Genomic DNA, 17,002 nt, shown 5'->3' with positions numbered 1-17,002 from the left:
CTTCATCAAATCCCTGGCTAGGAACATGGAGCAGCTGTCAGTGCAGCTACAGTGATTAGCAGTGATGACCACAGTGAGATGGGCCTGAGGATGGGACAACTGCACATGCAATAGCTGCAGGGATTCTCCAAGGTACCAGGTGAGAAGATCTGTGGACCTGAGAGAGAAGCAGCAATGGTCAATGCCACTGGGCCAAAGAGGTGCCAACACCCTGGTCCGTGCTTCAGCCCCTGGATTAAAAAATTATAGACTGTAAATATTTTTTTAAAAAAAACGTTTTATTACAATGTAGCGATTTACCTCTTCCTCTTCGAGCAGAATGACCCGCACCACTTTTATGTGGATTGCATTACCAATACTTGGATCGTGGAACAATCCGGCTACCTGTTAGAAATAACGAGAGAGTAATTCATCACCCGTTAACCCCGAGAAAGCAACATAGCAGCGCACGCATTATCAATTACATTGTCAGAGACTCAATATGGTCTGTACACGGAGAAGGAAACTGCAAAGATGGACGGTTTCTGTGAACTTGGTGAACCCTCCTTTTAGTTATATGGTGGAAGGGCATCAAGCAATTAAAGGGAACCTGTCACCATGAAATGCAAATGAATCTGCAGGCACCATGGTAAAGAGCAGGAGGAGCTGATCACATATACAGTACAGACCAAAAGTTTGGACACACCTTCTCATTCAAAGAGTTTTCTTTATTTTCATGACTATGAAGGCATCAAAACTATGAATTAACACATGTGGAATTATATACATAACATATTCTAGGTTCTTCAAAGTAGCCACCTTTTGCTTTGATTACTGCTTTGCACACTCTTGGCATTCTCTTGATGAGCTTCAAGAGGTAGTCCCCTGAAATGGTCTTCCAACAGTCTTGAAGGAGTTCCCAGAGATGCTTAGCACTTGTTGGCCCTTTTGCCTTCACTCTGCGGTCCAGCTCACCCCAAACCATCTCGATTTGGTTCAGGTCTGGTGACTGTGGAGGCCAGGTCATCTGGCGCAGCACCCCATCACTCTCCTTCATGGTCAAATAGCTCTTACTTTCAAAGTTTTCCCAATTTTTTCGGCTGACTGACTGACCTTCATTTCTTAAAGTAATGATGGCCACTCGTTTTTCTTTACTTAGCTGCTTTTTTCTTGCCATAATACAAATTCTAACAGTCTATTCAGTAGGACTATCAGCTGTGTATCCACCTGACTTCTCCTCAACGCAACTGATGGTCCCAACCCCATTTATAAGGCAAGAAATCACACTTATTAAACCTGACAGGGCACACCTGTGAAGTGAAAACCATTTCAGGGGACTACCTCTTGAAGCTCATCAAGAGAATGCCAAGAGTGTGCAAAGCAGTAATCAAAGCAAAAGGTGGCTACTTTGAAGAACCTAGAATATGACATATTTTCAGTTGTTTCACACTTGTTTGTTATGTATATAATTCCACATGTGTTAATTCATAGTTTTGATGCCTTCATAGTCATGAAAATAAAGAAATCTCTTTGAATGAGGTGTGTCCAAACTTTTGGTCTGTACTGTATATATATATATATATATATATATATATATACAGTGGATATAAAAAGTCTACACACCCCTGTTAAAATGTCAGGTTTCTGTGCTGAAAAAAAAATTAGACAAAGATAAATCATTTCAGAACTTTTTCCACCTTTAATGTGACCTATAAACTGTACAACTTAATTGAAAAACAAACTGAAATCTTTTAGGTAGAGGGAAGAAAACAAAAAAAACTAAAATAATGTGGTTGCATAAATGTGCACACCCTCCTATAACTGGAGATGCAGCTGTGTTCTGAATTAAGCAATCACATTCACAATCCTGTTAAATAGGAGTCAGCATACACCGGCCATCATTTAAAGTGCCTCTGATTAACTCCAAATAAAGTTCAGCTGCTCTAGTTGGTCTTTCCTGAAATTTTCTTAGTCGCATCCCACAGCAAAAGCCATGGTCCACAGAGAGCTTCCAAAGCATCAGAGGGATCTCATTGTTAAAATGTATCAGTCAGGAGAAGGGTCCAAAAGAATTTCCAAGGCATTAGATATACCATGGAACACAGTGAAGACAGTCATCATCAAGTGGAGAAAATATGGCACAACAGTGACATTACCAAGGACTGCAGAAAGAAAGGTGTGCAGGAGCAGCACAGCAAGCGGCTAGTGTAGAGCGATAATGGAAGTCATGCAGCAGCTGGGCAGAAGATCACAGATCCAAAGCAATCCAAGGTATGTAGAAAAAGTGGAGGGCCACAGCAGCATATCCAAAATCCTTCTTTATTTCAATCGATCACCGCATAACACAGCATAAAAACAGCAGCAACCTTTCGGCTAGGAATAGCCTTTGTCAAGCATATTTTACAATTAAAACAACAGGTATATATCCAACATATCAATGCCGCCCACTATGATCATAATCCAATCAACTGTTGTTTCTCTATGTTACACCCACCCAGTTAATATGCACCAAGCTGCTATACAACATTCATTAGCTGTTTACCAAGGACTGGACGTCCCTCCAAAATTGATGAAAAGACGAGAAGAAAACTGGTCTGGGAGGCGACCAAGAGGCCTACAGCAACATTAAAGGAGCTGCAGGAATATCTGGTAAGTACTGGCTGTGTGGTACATGTGACAGCAATCTCCCGTATTCTTCATATGTCTGGGCTATGGGGTAGAGTGGCAAGACGAAAGCCTTTTCTTACGAACGAAAACATCCAAGCCAGGCTACATTTTGCAAAAACACATCTGAAGTCTCCCAAAAACATGTGGGAAAAGGTGTTATGGTCTGATGAAACCAAGGTTGAACCTTTTGGCCATAATTCCAAAAGATATGTTTGGCGCAAAAACAACACTGCACATCACCAAAAGAACACCATACCCACAGTGAAGCATGGTGGTGGCAGCATCATGCCAAGGGGCGGTTTTTCTTCAGCTGGAACTGGGGCCTTAGTTAAGCTAGAGGGAATTATGAACAGTTCCAAATACCAGTCAATATTGGCAGAAAACCTTCAGGCTTTTGCTAGAAAGCTGAAACATGAAGAGAAACGTCATCTTTCAGCATGACAACGACCCAAAGCATACATCCAAATTAGCAAAGGAATGGCTTCACCAGAAGAAGATGAAAGTTTTGGAATGGCCCAGCCAGAGCCCAGACCTGAATCCGATTGAAAATCTGTGGGGTGATCTGAAGAGGGCAGTGCCCAGGAGATGCCCTTGCAATCTGACAGATTTGGAGTGTTTTTGCAAAGAAGAATAAGAAGAGTGGGCAAATCCTGCCAAGTCACAATGTGCCATGCTGATAGACCCAAAAAGACTGAGTGCTGTAATAAAATCAAAAGGTGCTTCAACAAAGTATTAGTATAAGGCTGTGCACACTTATGCAACCATAATATTTTATTTTTATATTTTTTCTTCCCTCTACCTAAAAGATTTCAGTTTATTTTTCAATTGAGTTGTACAGTTTATAGGTCACATTAAAGGTGGAAAAAGTTCTGAAATGATTTATCTTTGTCTCATTTTTTTTACATCACAGAAACCTGACATTTTAACAGGGGTGTGTAGACTTTTTATATCCACTGTGTATATATATATATATATATAGTTTTGTGCTAGAAGTTTCAGTATAACTTGTAATTTATTTGTTTAAAGAGGACCTTTTACCAATTTTAACTTTATAAAATCAATACCTCACACTGTAGCCCATGTTCAGTAGATGTCATATCACCAATTTTTTTCTGGATATGCTCCTTCGTTGCGCTCCTGTGCCCTCGTTTGGTTTTGGTGACTGGTATGCTAATTAATAGCGGTAGTACAGGGAGGAGAAGACATCAGATTTTCTCCATGGGTTTCTCCTTCTCCCTGGCTCCCATGGAAAAAAATTAGCAGTATGACATCTACTGAACATGGGCTACAGTGTGAGGTACTTTTATAAAGTATAAACTGGTGAAAGGTCCTTTTTCAAATTTCTGTTCTCTATATACTTAGGAGAAATGGCGGATTATAATAGGGGGGTTTGGGTCAGAAGACCAGGGCCTGACAATTCTTTGGGGCTCATCGCTACCCAAAATGCCCATTACAAGGAAAGACAGCGTGAGACTTGTAGGAGAAAAGGCCTCTGATGACATCATCGCCATTTGACCTGTAACATATGGATAGTACTATATACTATGGGGTGTTATGCTATACCTGGCATACTGTAGGGCAGGGGTAAACAGCCCGTGGCCCGACCAGCCAATGTTTGAAGGCCTGTCCTGCTGGGCAGAAACACAGCTCATCGTAGTCACATGCACCTCTCCAGCCAAAGACTGCCTTCAGCGGTGATGTGGCCACAAGCAGCATGTCCACCCTGAAGCCAGTCATTGGCCAGGTGTAAACAGCACAGGGGCCGGAATATGGAGGCAGAGGGGGCAGTGCGGAGGACCGGAGCGGCGGGGAGCAGGTAAGTATAACTCTCCGGTTTCAGGGGCCATGCTGCAGGAACTTGTTACAAAATCATTTTTACCAGGAAATCCCTTGAAGCCATTATTACACCTCACGGTATTCGGGACAATTAGTGGAAACAAGTCTTCATAGGAACATTCCTGATATCTGGCCGGTATAATCGTGCTGCGGATCAGCCGATAAACAAGGAAGCTCTCCTTTGTCGGCTGATTTGCATATTTTATCTGGATAAAAGATGCACAATAGTCATCAGCACATCTCCCTGTGTAATAAGGGATGGGCTACCGATAATCAATAGAAATGAATGAGGGAGGAATGACTGTGGTAGTGATCATTCCTCCCCACTCACTTTACATTGGCCTGCATAATAGGCTGATCAACATATTTTTTATTTGCGGCCCCTTGAAATAAAGCAATGTGACAATGCGGCCCCCAGACCAAAAAAGGTTGTGCATACTATATACTATGAGGGACTGGGGGTGTTATACTATATATACGGTATACTGTGGGGTGTTTTATACTATATACGGCATACTGTGGGGTGTTATACTATATACTATGATGGGCTGGGGGTGTTATACTATATACAGTATAATGTGGGGTGTTATACTACTGTATATACTATGAGGGGCTGGGGGTGTTATACTATATATACGGTATACTGTGGGGTGTTTTATACTATATACGGCATACTGTGGGGTGTTATACTATATACTATGAGGGGCTGGGGGTGTTATACTATATATACGGTATACTGTGGGGTGTTTTATACTATATACGGCATACTGTGGGGTGTTATACTATATATTATGATGGGCTGGGGGTGTTATACTATATACAGTATAATGTGGGGTGTTCAAAACTTTAGAAGTCCAGCTCATAGCGTAAAACAGAGGGATATTTCAGCGGTTAAAAACTTCCAAAACAGGATACAATGTTACGCGTTTCAGACCTCCTTTAATTCGGTTCCTTCATCATGTCATGATGAAGGACCCGAATTAAAGGAGGTCTGAAACACGTAACATTGTATCCTGTTTTGGAAGTTTTTAACCGCTGAAATATCCCTCTGTTTTATGCTATGACCTGGACTTCTAATGTTTTGGATTTTCGTTGGAGCAGCTAGGTTGTCCGTGCTCAGCTTAAACAGGTAGCAGGTGAGAGCTGCTTTTTTCTAAAAACTTTCTTACTGTAGGATGTTATACTATATACGGTATACTGTGGGGTGTTCTATACTATATACGGTATACTGTGGGGTGTTATACTATATACTATGAGGGGCTGGGGGTGTTATATACGTTATACTGTAGGGTGTTATACTACTGTATATACTATGAGGGGCTGGGGGTGTTATACTATATACCATCTACTGTAGGGTGTTATACTATATACTATTAGGGGCCGGGGAGGTTATACTATATATATTATACCGTGGGGTGTTATACTATACACTATGAGGGGCTGGGGGTGTTATATATGTTATCCTGTAGGGTGTTATACTATATACTATAAGGGGCTGGGGGTGTTATACTATATATGGTATACTGTTCAGTGTTATACTATATACTATGAGGGGCTGGGGGTGTTATACTATATACGTTATACTGTGGGGTGTTATACTATATACTATGAGGGGCCGGGGAGGTTATACTATATATATTATACCGTGGGGTGTTATACTATACACTATGAGGGGCTGGGGGTGTTATATATGTTATCCTGTAGGGTGTTATACTATATACTATAAGGGGCTGGGGGTGTTATACTATATATGGTATACTGTGGGGTGTTACACTACATACTATGAGGGGCTGGGGGTGTTATACTATATACGTTATACTGTGGGGTGTTATACTATATACTATGAGGGGCTGGGGGTGTTATACTATATACGTTACACTGTAGGGTGTTATACTATATACTATGAGGGGCTGGGGGTGTTATACTATATACGTTATACTGTGGGGTGTTATACTATATACTATGAGGGGCTGGGAGTGTTATATACGTTATACTATATACAATGAGGGGCTGGGGGTGTTATATGCGTTATACTGTACGGTGTTAAACTATATACTATGAGGGGCTGGGGGTGTTATACTATATACTATGAGGGGCTGGGGGTGTTATACTATATATACGTTACACTGTAGGGTGTTATACTATATACTATGAGGGGCTGGGGGTGTTATATTATATATACGTTACACTGTAGGGTGTTATACTATATACTATGAGGGGCTGGGGGTGTTATACTATATATACGGTATACTTTAAGGTGTTATACTATATACTATGAGGGGCTGGGGGTGTTATACTATATATACGTTACACTGTAGGGTGTTATACTATATACTATGAGGGGCTGGGGGTGTTATACTATATATACGTTACACTGTAGGGTGTTATACTATATACTATGAGGGGCTGGGGGTGTTATACTATATATACGTTACACTGTAGGGTGTTATACTATATACTATGAGGGGCTGGGGGTGTTATACTATATATACGTTACACTGTAGGGTGTTATACTATATACTATGAGGGGCTGGGGGTGTTATACTATATATACGGTATACTTTAAGGTGTTATACTATATACTATGAGGGGCTGGGGGTGTTATACTATTTACGTTATACTGTGGGGTGTTATACTATATACTATGAGGGGCTGGGGGTGTTATACTATATACATTATACTGTGGGGTGTTATACTATATACTATGAGGGGCTGGGGGTGTTATATATGTTATTCTGTAGGGTGTTATACTATATACATTATACTGTGGGGTGTTATACTATATACTATGAGGGGCTGGGGGTGTTATATATGTTATTCTGTAGGGTGTTATACTATATACTATGGTGTTATAAAAAGTCTACACACCCCTGTTAAAATGTCAGGTTTCTTTGATGCAAAAAAATGAAACAAAGATAAATCATTTCAGAACTTTTTCCACCCTTAATGTGACCTATAAACTGTACAACTCAATTGAAAAACAAACTGAAATCTTTTAGGTAGAGGGAAGAAAAAATATAAAAATTAAATAATATGGTTGCATAAGTGTACATGCAGCGTCCCGCTACGTGTGTGTGGGCACTGCTTAAAGTACTTTTTCATCTTAACAATTGCATTGTACAGTAATGTATAGCTTTGCATTTATGTATCTGCAAAATCCCTGTTAACAGGCCTATTAGGTGCAATTTATACATCCCACCACTAGATGGGGATATAGTTCAGGTCCTATATATATCCAGGTCAGGCCTAGTGAGACAGATCAGATCTGTTCAGTTCAGAGTAGTGACAGGTTCAGTTGAGACCACAGGTCAGTGTGGAGATCAGTGTGGATATTGACACTGAGAGAGTGAAAAGGTGCAGATCCAGCACGTCGGCTCTAAGAGAAGTTCTAGTCCAGAAAGGGACAAGAGAAGAGGACAAATTTTAATTCATCCAAAGGATAAAAGCCGTAAACCAGGCATAAAGGACCTTTTTGGGATATTTCAGGTGAAGGATACCATAGCCTCCGGCAACCTCACCAAGATTCCACTGGCATTGAACAAACCCACTGCTCCAAAGCCACAAAACCTAAACCGCCTAAAACAGTGGATTTGCAGAATTAACTCTGTACCATCTAGAGACTGCATAATTGTACTGCTGCAACCAAGAAACATCCAAAGTAAAAGTTGTGAGTTGCATCTTACCACTGTCTACCTCATTATTACTACTATTGGTTGTACCACCATTAACGGTACTGGCGTCACGACAAAAAACCATCAAGGGACTCAGCCGCAACAAGCACCCTAAGCACCCCTAACATCAAGGGCACCTCAACCACCATCTTGGCTGATACTTCCTACCACAGAGCGTGCCCCAGAGGATTTCGTGCTGTCCACCTCAACACTGTGCTGCCAGCCCAGGGAGGCTTTCTGCTAACCGGGAGTAAACTGATGAACTGTGTGTTATATTATTTGGCCCCTCATCGGTCCACCGTGCACCTCACGTGTTCCCCCTGCGACTGGCTGGCTGCATAACTTTTTATTGGCGCCACGAACAGGATAATTAACCCTTGCGCCATATTTGAGAGACTGTCGCATGTGAATAAGCCCCTTTATCGGATTGAGAGACTTTTGCTCATTGTGCGCTGTTTTGGGGTCCTGAACTGTTCAAACTGATTGCAAAGTATATGGAGGTGCTATAATAGTCCCCAGCATCAAAAGTGGAAAAATTCAACATTTGTGTGTCACTATAACTGCTTGCTGTCAGTGAATAGACTGTTACTGTTCAATTAATATGGCCACCGGAGCTCCAATTTGAAAAATAATACTGCGCCATCACTGTGTGCAAGTTGGCGACACCCCCTGCAGAGCGGAAAACCAGTGTGCCGCCCCTTTATGCAAAGTTGTCCGGTTAAAGCCCATCCTACCTGTACTGTGTGGGTTCTGGGAGGACATTGTGACGTGCGTGCATCCTCAAAAGTATCGCGAGACTTACACCGGCAGGCTGCCGGAGCGCATTGTATTGCCTGTCTGCCCCCAAGCAACTACCGCAGACTATATTTTATTATTGCCACTCCAGAGTGAAGCACCGCTAGCCAGGAGCGCTATTAGGAATCCAAGTAAGCGCTGCTTGAGTGTTATATTTAGCCGGCATCGAACATTTAAAGGGCCATACACCGCAAGCTAGTGGTTGCCCATAGCAACGTTAAAACAACAGTATTGTAAGCCACAATTAACATATCTGACTGTAATCCATCTATTGTCAGCATGTCTGTGCAAGAGGATAACGTGCAGGCTGACCCCCGCGGACCCCCTGCGGCAGCCGCAGCCGGTCCTAGCGCAATGCCAACTGCTGCAGCACCAAGTTTAATGCCTTTAACCATGCCTTATTATTTTGGGGCCCCCTGGTTCCCACGTTATTCTGGTAAAAAATTCACACTTTAAGGGACTTTAAAGAAAAAATTCTTGCTGTGTTCAGATTGTACCCTGTATCCCCAGAACAGCAGATGGAGATTCTCCTTGCGCAATTGGAAGGAGCTGCTCTTAGAGAAGTGAAATCCTGGCCAAGCTCAGAGAGGAGGACACTGGAGCAGATATTTTAACGTCTCTACACCACCTTTGAACCCAGGACCGTGTCAGAGGTCAAGATGAGGTTCTTCAGTAAAAAACTCAGAGTCACTCAGTGACTTTGCATTATCTTTACAAGAAGCCCTTAGAGCTGTTGTACAAGTAGACCCCCGGGAGGCAGAGAATCAGGACAAAACCCTGAAAGAGAAGTTTATTGAAGGCGTCAATACAGACAATTTAAAGAGCCAACTAAGAATGTTAACTGCCCAGAATCCAAGTGCTGCTTTCCTAGATTTTAAAGAACTAGCTATCAGTATACTGGGAAAAAGTTCACCGACAGAACCCGTTGGATCCGCTGTAGTGCCAGTAACACAGCCAGTCACCCCTGTCAAACCTTTACCTGTCGTCAGTCAGGCAACTCAAGCCCCAATTCCTGACGCAGTTGCTGCCCTTACTGAGCAAGTCCAATTCCAAACTAAAAGTCTGGAGAAAGTTCACAAAAAATTGGAACAATGGGAAAAGCCACTCTTACTGGAGGACGAAAAAACCTGTATCCAGAAGGCTCTTCTCTCCTGATTACAAAGGGACTTATTCCAGAAATGCAGGCGGACGCCCACCTGACCGCACTAGTACCCCCAAGCGGCCTATCTGTACATGCTGTCACAAACCAGGTCATACTGCCTGCTGACAGTTAAACAGGCGACCCCCGAGGTCAGGGACCACCCCTCGGGAGGTAGATCAATAGGTCCAGAAGATCCTTATTGGATGCCAAGATATGTAGGATCCCGTCCAGAAGTGACACTTCAAATAAATGGAGTTCCTTTTGTTGCCCTAGTTGACACAAGATCCCAAGTCACTACCATACAACAAACAGCATTTGAGAAATACTGGGACCAAAATCAACTTACCCAGCCACCAGAATCCTGGCTGAATCTCATAGCCAGTAACGGCAAACCTGTACCAATACTGGGTTACTGGGAACCTACCATTCAAATAGGAAAAACCATCCTATCCCAACAAGGCATCATTGTAGTGCAAGTAAAAGAAAAAAATAATAACCCTCATATTGTCCTAGGCATGAATGTCCTTAGGAATTGCTATGTTGAAATGTTGGAAGCTTTACACCAGTCAGTGCCTACTGCTTCTTTTGCTTCTAAGAAGGTAATCCAACAAACCATCCGCGTACTGAGTGCACAACAGAGATTCGCCAATGAAAGAGGAGAAATTTGCTGTGTCTGCATCTGAGACAATCAACCAGTGATTCTCAAGCCCAACACTGAAACTCTCCTATGGTGCCGAGCTGTAGTCGGAATTCAAGGTCAAGACTACCAAGCCTTGGTAGAGCCCGTCGTCCTGGAAGACTATCCTTTAGTCAGAGGTGCAAGGAGCCTGGTAACCATCACTGAAGGTAAAGTGCCTATTCGTCTCCTCAACTTGAGTGATCATTATGTCACATTAGCCAAGTGCAAATAGGAGAAGAGAAAAAAGAGGTTGAGTGGTTCCACCACGGTTATTAGCCCTGGGGAAAAAGGCGCCAGAGGAATGGAGAAGATGCTGGTGTAGATAAGGAAAATAATGAAATAAAATAAAATAGCACCACCGTCTACGTGCCGTTCGGTAACTATTAAGGGAAGGCAAAAAACAAGGAGGAGATAGTCCCACTGTCCCACAGTGGGACTATCTCCTCCTGAAGTACTGGAGACCTCTGTCAAAAGACCCCTGAAGAAGGAGGGTTGTGAGACCTCCGAAACGCTTTGGGATATTTGTATTTTCTACTAAAATAAACTGCATTTGATCAGAAGCCTTATCGTTTGGCGGCCATCAATTGATACCATCTGATATGCGATCCTGGCTAGGGGGGCAGTTGGTCACGGGTGTCTTGAGCTTTATCCTGTGACTACCCCCCCTGTGAAGTGAGTACTCTAATCTTCAGAATCACCAACCTCCTGCTAGGAGACTATTCTGTATCGTCACCATCATCTGGTATAAGGGGTGATTACTTACCATACTTATTTCCTCCATACTCTTGGGAGTGGCGCCTTTTATAGTGTTTTCTTTTTTTGAGTCACATCCGGTTGGATCCATCCAGTTGGTTTGGAACCACTAGACGAGATTCATCTAATACTGGTATACATTAGCCAAGTACCGTCCCATTGCACAGCTGATTCAAATACGTTATCAGTGTGACTACTGATCTCAAGGAAACACACCCACAGGGCCAAAACTTAAACCTTCCCTGGTGGAAAGAACTTCACGTGGGAGATGCTATCACACCAGAACACCAAATAGGAGTATTGCAAGTCGGGAAGGAACATCACCGTGCCTTCAGTAAACATTCTACAGACTATGGAGAAATAAACATCATAAAACACTCCATTCCTACAGGTTAACACCCACCGATCAAGGAAAGGTATCGGCCTATACCACCTACTATGTACCAATCCGTCAAGCAAATGATTCAAGAGATGAAAGACTCAAACATCATCAAAGACAGCCATAGCCCATGGGCTGCACCACTAGTCCTAGTATGCTTTTAGCATTACAACAATCAATATGCGCAGATATGGCGGGACTGATTAACCCCTTAGCGGCCAAAATTCAAGAAACAGAGAACAAGCTCCTGCATGTAGAAAATAAAATGGCCGAATTTGCGGACTCACAAAACAACATCATAGATGCCCATAATGACATGGCAGATGAGCTTGAGACTATCAAGAGAAAAATTGCAGACATGGAAGACCATTCCAGGAGGAACAATGTAAAGTTCCGGGGTATCCCAGAAGATGTGGCACCCCGAGACCTACAATCATACCTAAAGAGCCTTATCAAAACGCTTTTACTACGAATTCCAGTCCCTGATATGATCATAGATAGGGCCCATAGGATCCCGAAGCCGTCTCATCTGAGCTCTGATGTTCCAAGGGACACTTTGGCTCGCATTCATTTTTTCCATACCAAAGAAGCACTGATGTTAGCAGCTAGGAATTGTGATCAGCTGCCTGCTCCCTTTCAATCAGTCAGACTTTTCGCTGACCTCTCTATGGCGACACTACACCAAAGAAGGGAATTGCAATCTATCACTCTTGCTCTTAGGGACAATGACATTCCGTACAAGTGGGGGTACCCACAAAAACTACTAATTCAGAGGAATGGCAAGACCCATGTGGTGAAATCCGTTGCAGACGGCCAAAATCTCCTCCAATCTTAGGACATTCAGTTGTCATCGGAAAAGCATGGACATCGCCACCGGACTGATCTTCCAAACACGCCTAGACTACGGGACACCTGACTCCCTCAGCAAGACCAGTATCGGTCCAGACCATGGGTGTCCCCCATAATATTTTTCTGCTAACCAAACATGTTTACTGTGAATTTCCTTCCCTACCTTTTTTTTCCCCTTCCTTTGCCTCAACCTTCTTTCTAACCAATTTGCCACTTATATCACTGTAGCATATTGAAAAGTCTGCTTTTTGTTGATAGGTAGTTTTGCTATCTATAAGGTTGATAAGTTAATTGTCTATTGATTGTTTTATCCGCCTTGGGGATTGGAGCCTCTCCACATTCATATTGGTCTTAAAATTTTATCGTTAAACGCTAAAGGGCTTAATTGCCCCCAAAATAGATCTTATGTTTGACGGGAGGCAACCAATGCCGGGGTGGACTTTGTTTGCATTCAAGAGACCCACTTATTGCAAGAGGACGCTAAACAAATTCACCATCGCTCCTTTCCTCATGTTTTGCATTCTCATTTCAGCAAAAAGTCTAGGGGGGTACTTATCGCCGTCAAGAACACGGTTGCCTTCACTATTATCTCGTCCAAAGTAGATCCTAATGGCCGCTACATCATTCTGGTATGTTCCGTTAACAACATCATATATACTTTAGTCAATCTTTATGCACCCAATGACCACCAAATTACTTTTCTACGTAAACTACTGAAACAGGTAAATTGTCTGAAGCAGGGAAAAGTCATTCTTTGTGGTTGAGAGGTGGGGTAGCCTCTTTCTTGCACTCAGAGGGCCTCATAGATGTCTGGAGAGCCCAAACAGTGCGGAGAGGGACCATACCTTCTTCTCACCGCCTCACCTTTCATACTCTCGCATTGATATGTTCTTGGTAGATCACTCCACCTTAATGCATACCATATCCACAGACATAGGACTCATTCAATGGTCGGACCACGCCCCAATAACATTGACCCTAGAGAACTTATATCAATCACCAAAAACCCCCATTTGGCGCAATGACACATCTCTATTTACCAATTCTGCATCTGTTGAGGAACTCTCTAATGAACTACGAGAATTCTTCACCTTTAATGAGGGTTCTGTCTCAGATAAATATATTCTGTGGCAGACCCATAAAGCATACATAAGGGGTTCCTTGATTAAACTGAAACATAAAATAAAGAAAACTAGAGAAAAAGAGATTTCACATTTACTTATGACTATTGCTGACCTTGAGAGACTTAACAAAGCCTCACCTACATCCCAAACATCCACCGCACTGAGAATAGAGAGAGACAAATTGAGGAGTCTGTTATCCCATAATTATTCTAAGTCTCTCCAAAGACTTAAGTCGAGATATTATGCCCAGGGAAATAGAGCAGGTAAACTAATAGCTAACCAAATCAAAGTTCAACAATCTAAAACGAAAATACAGTTTCTCATCCATCCATCTTCTAAAGCTAAATTGCTAGACCCCAGGGATATTGCAGAACAATTCCGTATCTATTACCATGACCTCTACAACCTAAAATATACTGTTTCCTTGCCAAGTGACTACCCAAGTCTAGTGGAGGACTTTCTGTTAAAATCCAATCTACCTACCCTCTCCTCTTCACAGTTGCAATCCCTAAATGCCCCACTCACTTCCACGGAGATCCAAAAGCTGATTTTAGCACTCCCACAGGGCAAATCTCCAGGCCCGGATGGTCTGTCAAATGAATACTATCGACATTTCCTCCCTGTACTAAACCCTCACATTCTAGGTACTTTTAATCGAGCGCTGGAAGGGACCCCATTTCCATCTGAGATGCTTACTGCTTTAATTGTCACATTGCCTAAACACGGAAAATCCCCAGATGTACCTCAAAATTTCCATCCAATTTCATTACTTAATTTGGACATTAAGATTTTCGCCAAATTAATAGCTAATAGATTGTCACCCATACTTCCATCCCTAATTAAAGATGACCAAACAGGGTTCGTTAAAGGCCGTTTATCATCAGACAACACCAGGAGATTGGTGGAACTGTTTGATTATGCTGAGCAGGGACACCTCCCTATGTTGGCAGTGACACTGGACCCTGAAAAGGTGTTTGACCGCTTACACTGGTCATTTGCATTCTCGGTACTCCAGAAGATGGGATTTGAGGGAGGTATAGTGAACGCCTTCTGCAGCTTGTACTATTCTCCCATGGCCAGGATCTGGGTCAACAGTGTATTATCAGACCCTTTCCAAATCACTAATGGCTCTCGTCAAGGGTGCCCACTATCACCTCTCCTATTTATACTAGCCCTGGAGCCTCTTGCTCAGCATATTAGAAAAGCCCCCCTCCTCAAGGGAGTAGACATAGGTGGACGTGACCACAGAATTTCACTCTATGCAGATGACATCATTCTCACATTGTCAAACCCTCTTACATCCCTACGTTCTGCCCTAGACATAATAAAGCACTTCGGCACATTGTCCTATTATAAAATTAATAATTCCAAATATCAAGCCCTACCTCTCAATATCCCTCAAAAGGATATAGCGTTGTTAAAATCCCAATACCCCCTTGACTGGCAAGAGTCGGAACTTCCGTATCTGGGAATCAAACTCACGTTCCCATGCTCCCTCCTATATAGGCGAAATTATGAGCCCCTTCTCTCGACTATGTCCTCTGACTTTTCTCAGTTTTCCATGAAAGAGATGACGTCATCATCTACTCCAAATCTTATGAAGACCATTTGAAACATCTGGCCGAAGTTTTTCAAGTTCTTATTAAGCATGGACTTAAAGTTAAACCATCCAAGTGTCATCTACTGAAGCCAGAAGTTAAATACTTAGGGCATATCGTCAGCTCTGAAGGTGTTAAACCGGATCCTGAGAAGATAGCCGCATAATTGGCCTACTCCCACTACGGTGAAGGAGGTAAGGAGTTTCCTTAGCTTCGCAGGATATTACAGACGTTTCATTCCTCACTTTGCCCAAATTGCAGAGCCAATATTGGAACTTTTGAGAGGGCATCCTAAAAGATACCAGAAGACTCCCATACCAGTGGAATGGAACACTGAAAGAGAGATTGCCTTCCAGCTCCTGAAGAAGAAATTAACAGAACCACCAATCTTAGGTTACCCGGATTATCAACAGCCATTTCATCTTTACACAGATGCAAGTAAGAAAGGTCTGGGAGCTGTTTTGTCACAAGTACAAGAAGGTAAAGAAAGAGTCATTTCCTACGCTAGTAGATCTCTAAGAGGTAGTGAAAAGAACGACCAAAAGTACAGTTCCTTCAAGTTGGAATTCCTCGCACTCGTGTGGGCTGTTACAGAAAAATTTAAAGACTATCTTGCCGCAACACCCTTCGTGGCCTTCACTGATAACAATCCACTAGCTCATCTTAACACCGCCAAGTTAGGAGCGTTGGAACAAAGATGGGCCTCACGCCTTGCTAACTATAATTTTACTGTAAAATACAGAACAGGAAAAGCAAACGAAAATGCGGATGCTTTATCCCGTCTGCCAATCAAAGAAGACCCTACTTCACAAGAAGATGTGTGGGAAGAGGTAGAAATGTCATCCTTCTATAACAACTTTGCCCATCAAGACATCATCACTGTTAAAAGGAAAAAGGTTTTCAACTCTCAACAGCAAGTGGATCCAAAATCTCATGTAGACAATGAAAGATGTATCAAATTACAGAATGAAAGCAGAGTGTTAGAAGAATTACAAGATTTCTTCACCAGTGGAAGAACCCCAGAAAGAATTTGCAGAAAGAATGCAGACTTAGAGTTGTCCAAATTATGGAGACATAGAAAACACCTCTTTCTACAAAAGGGCCTACTACTAAGAAGAACTTTGGACCCAATTACATGGGATCGTCGATACCAAATTCTAATACCACGCTGTGATGCAAGAATCATTCTGGAAATGTACCATGATCAATCAGGACACTTTGGCGTGCAGAAAACAGAAGCCACCATCCGTAGAAGATTTTACTGGATCGGAATGAGAGGAGATATTGAAAAATGGTGTCGAGAATGTTCCACCTGTGCTGTTGGAAAAGGTGAGAAACATGACCAAAGAGCTCCCTTACATTCCATTGTGAGCAGAACACCATTAGAAATAGTCGCAATCGACCATGTGAAATTAGAACCAAGTAGCTCAGGTTATACCTATGCTATGACCATCATTGACCACTACACAAAATTTGTTGTAGCTGTGCCTGTAAAAGACTTGACCGCAAGAACAACTGCAGATGCTTTCTG

General features: G+C 42.5%; 1 protein-coding gene across 1 annotated transcript in view; it reads right to left on the bottom strand.

The window, feature by feature from the left end:
* ADAMTS12 (ADAM metallopeptidase with thrombospondin type 1 motif 12) overlaps window positions 1–17,002 on the bottom strand; it is a 527,800-nt gene that overhangs the window by 212,303 nt on the left and 298,495 nt on the right. The window contains 1 exon segment of the mRNA XM_040421001.1: window positions 301–380. Coding sequence (XP_040276935.1) covers window positions 301–380 — 80 coding nt within the window.

Source organism: Bufo bufo, chromosome 2, assembly GCF_905171765.1.
Source record: "Bufo bufo chromosome 2, aBufBuf1.1, whole genome shotgun sequence".
Taxonomy (NCBI): domain Eukaryota; kingdom Metazoa; phylum Chordata; class Amphibia; order Anura; family Bufonidae; genus Bufo; species Bufo bufo.
The sequence above is the reverse complement of the archived record's forward strand: the minus strand, read 5'-3'. Positions and strand labels throughout refer to the sequence as shown.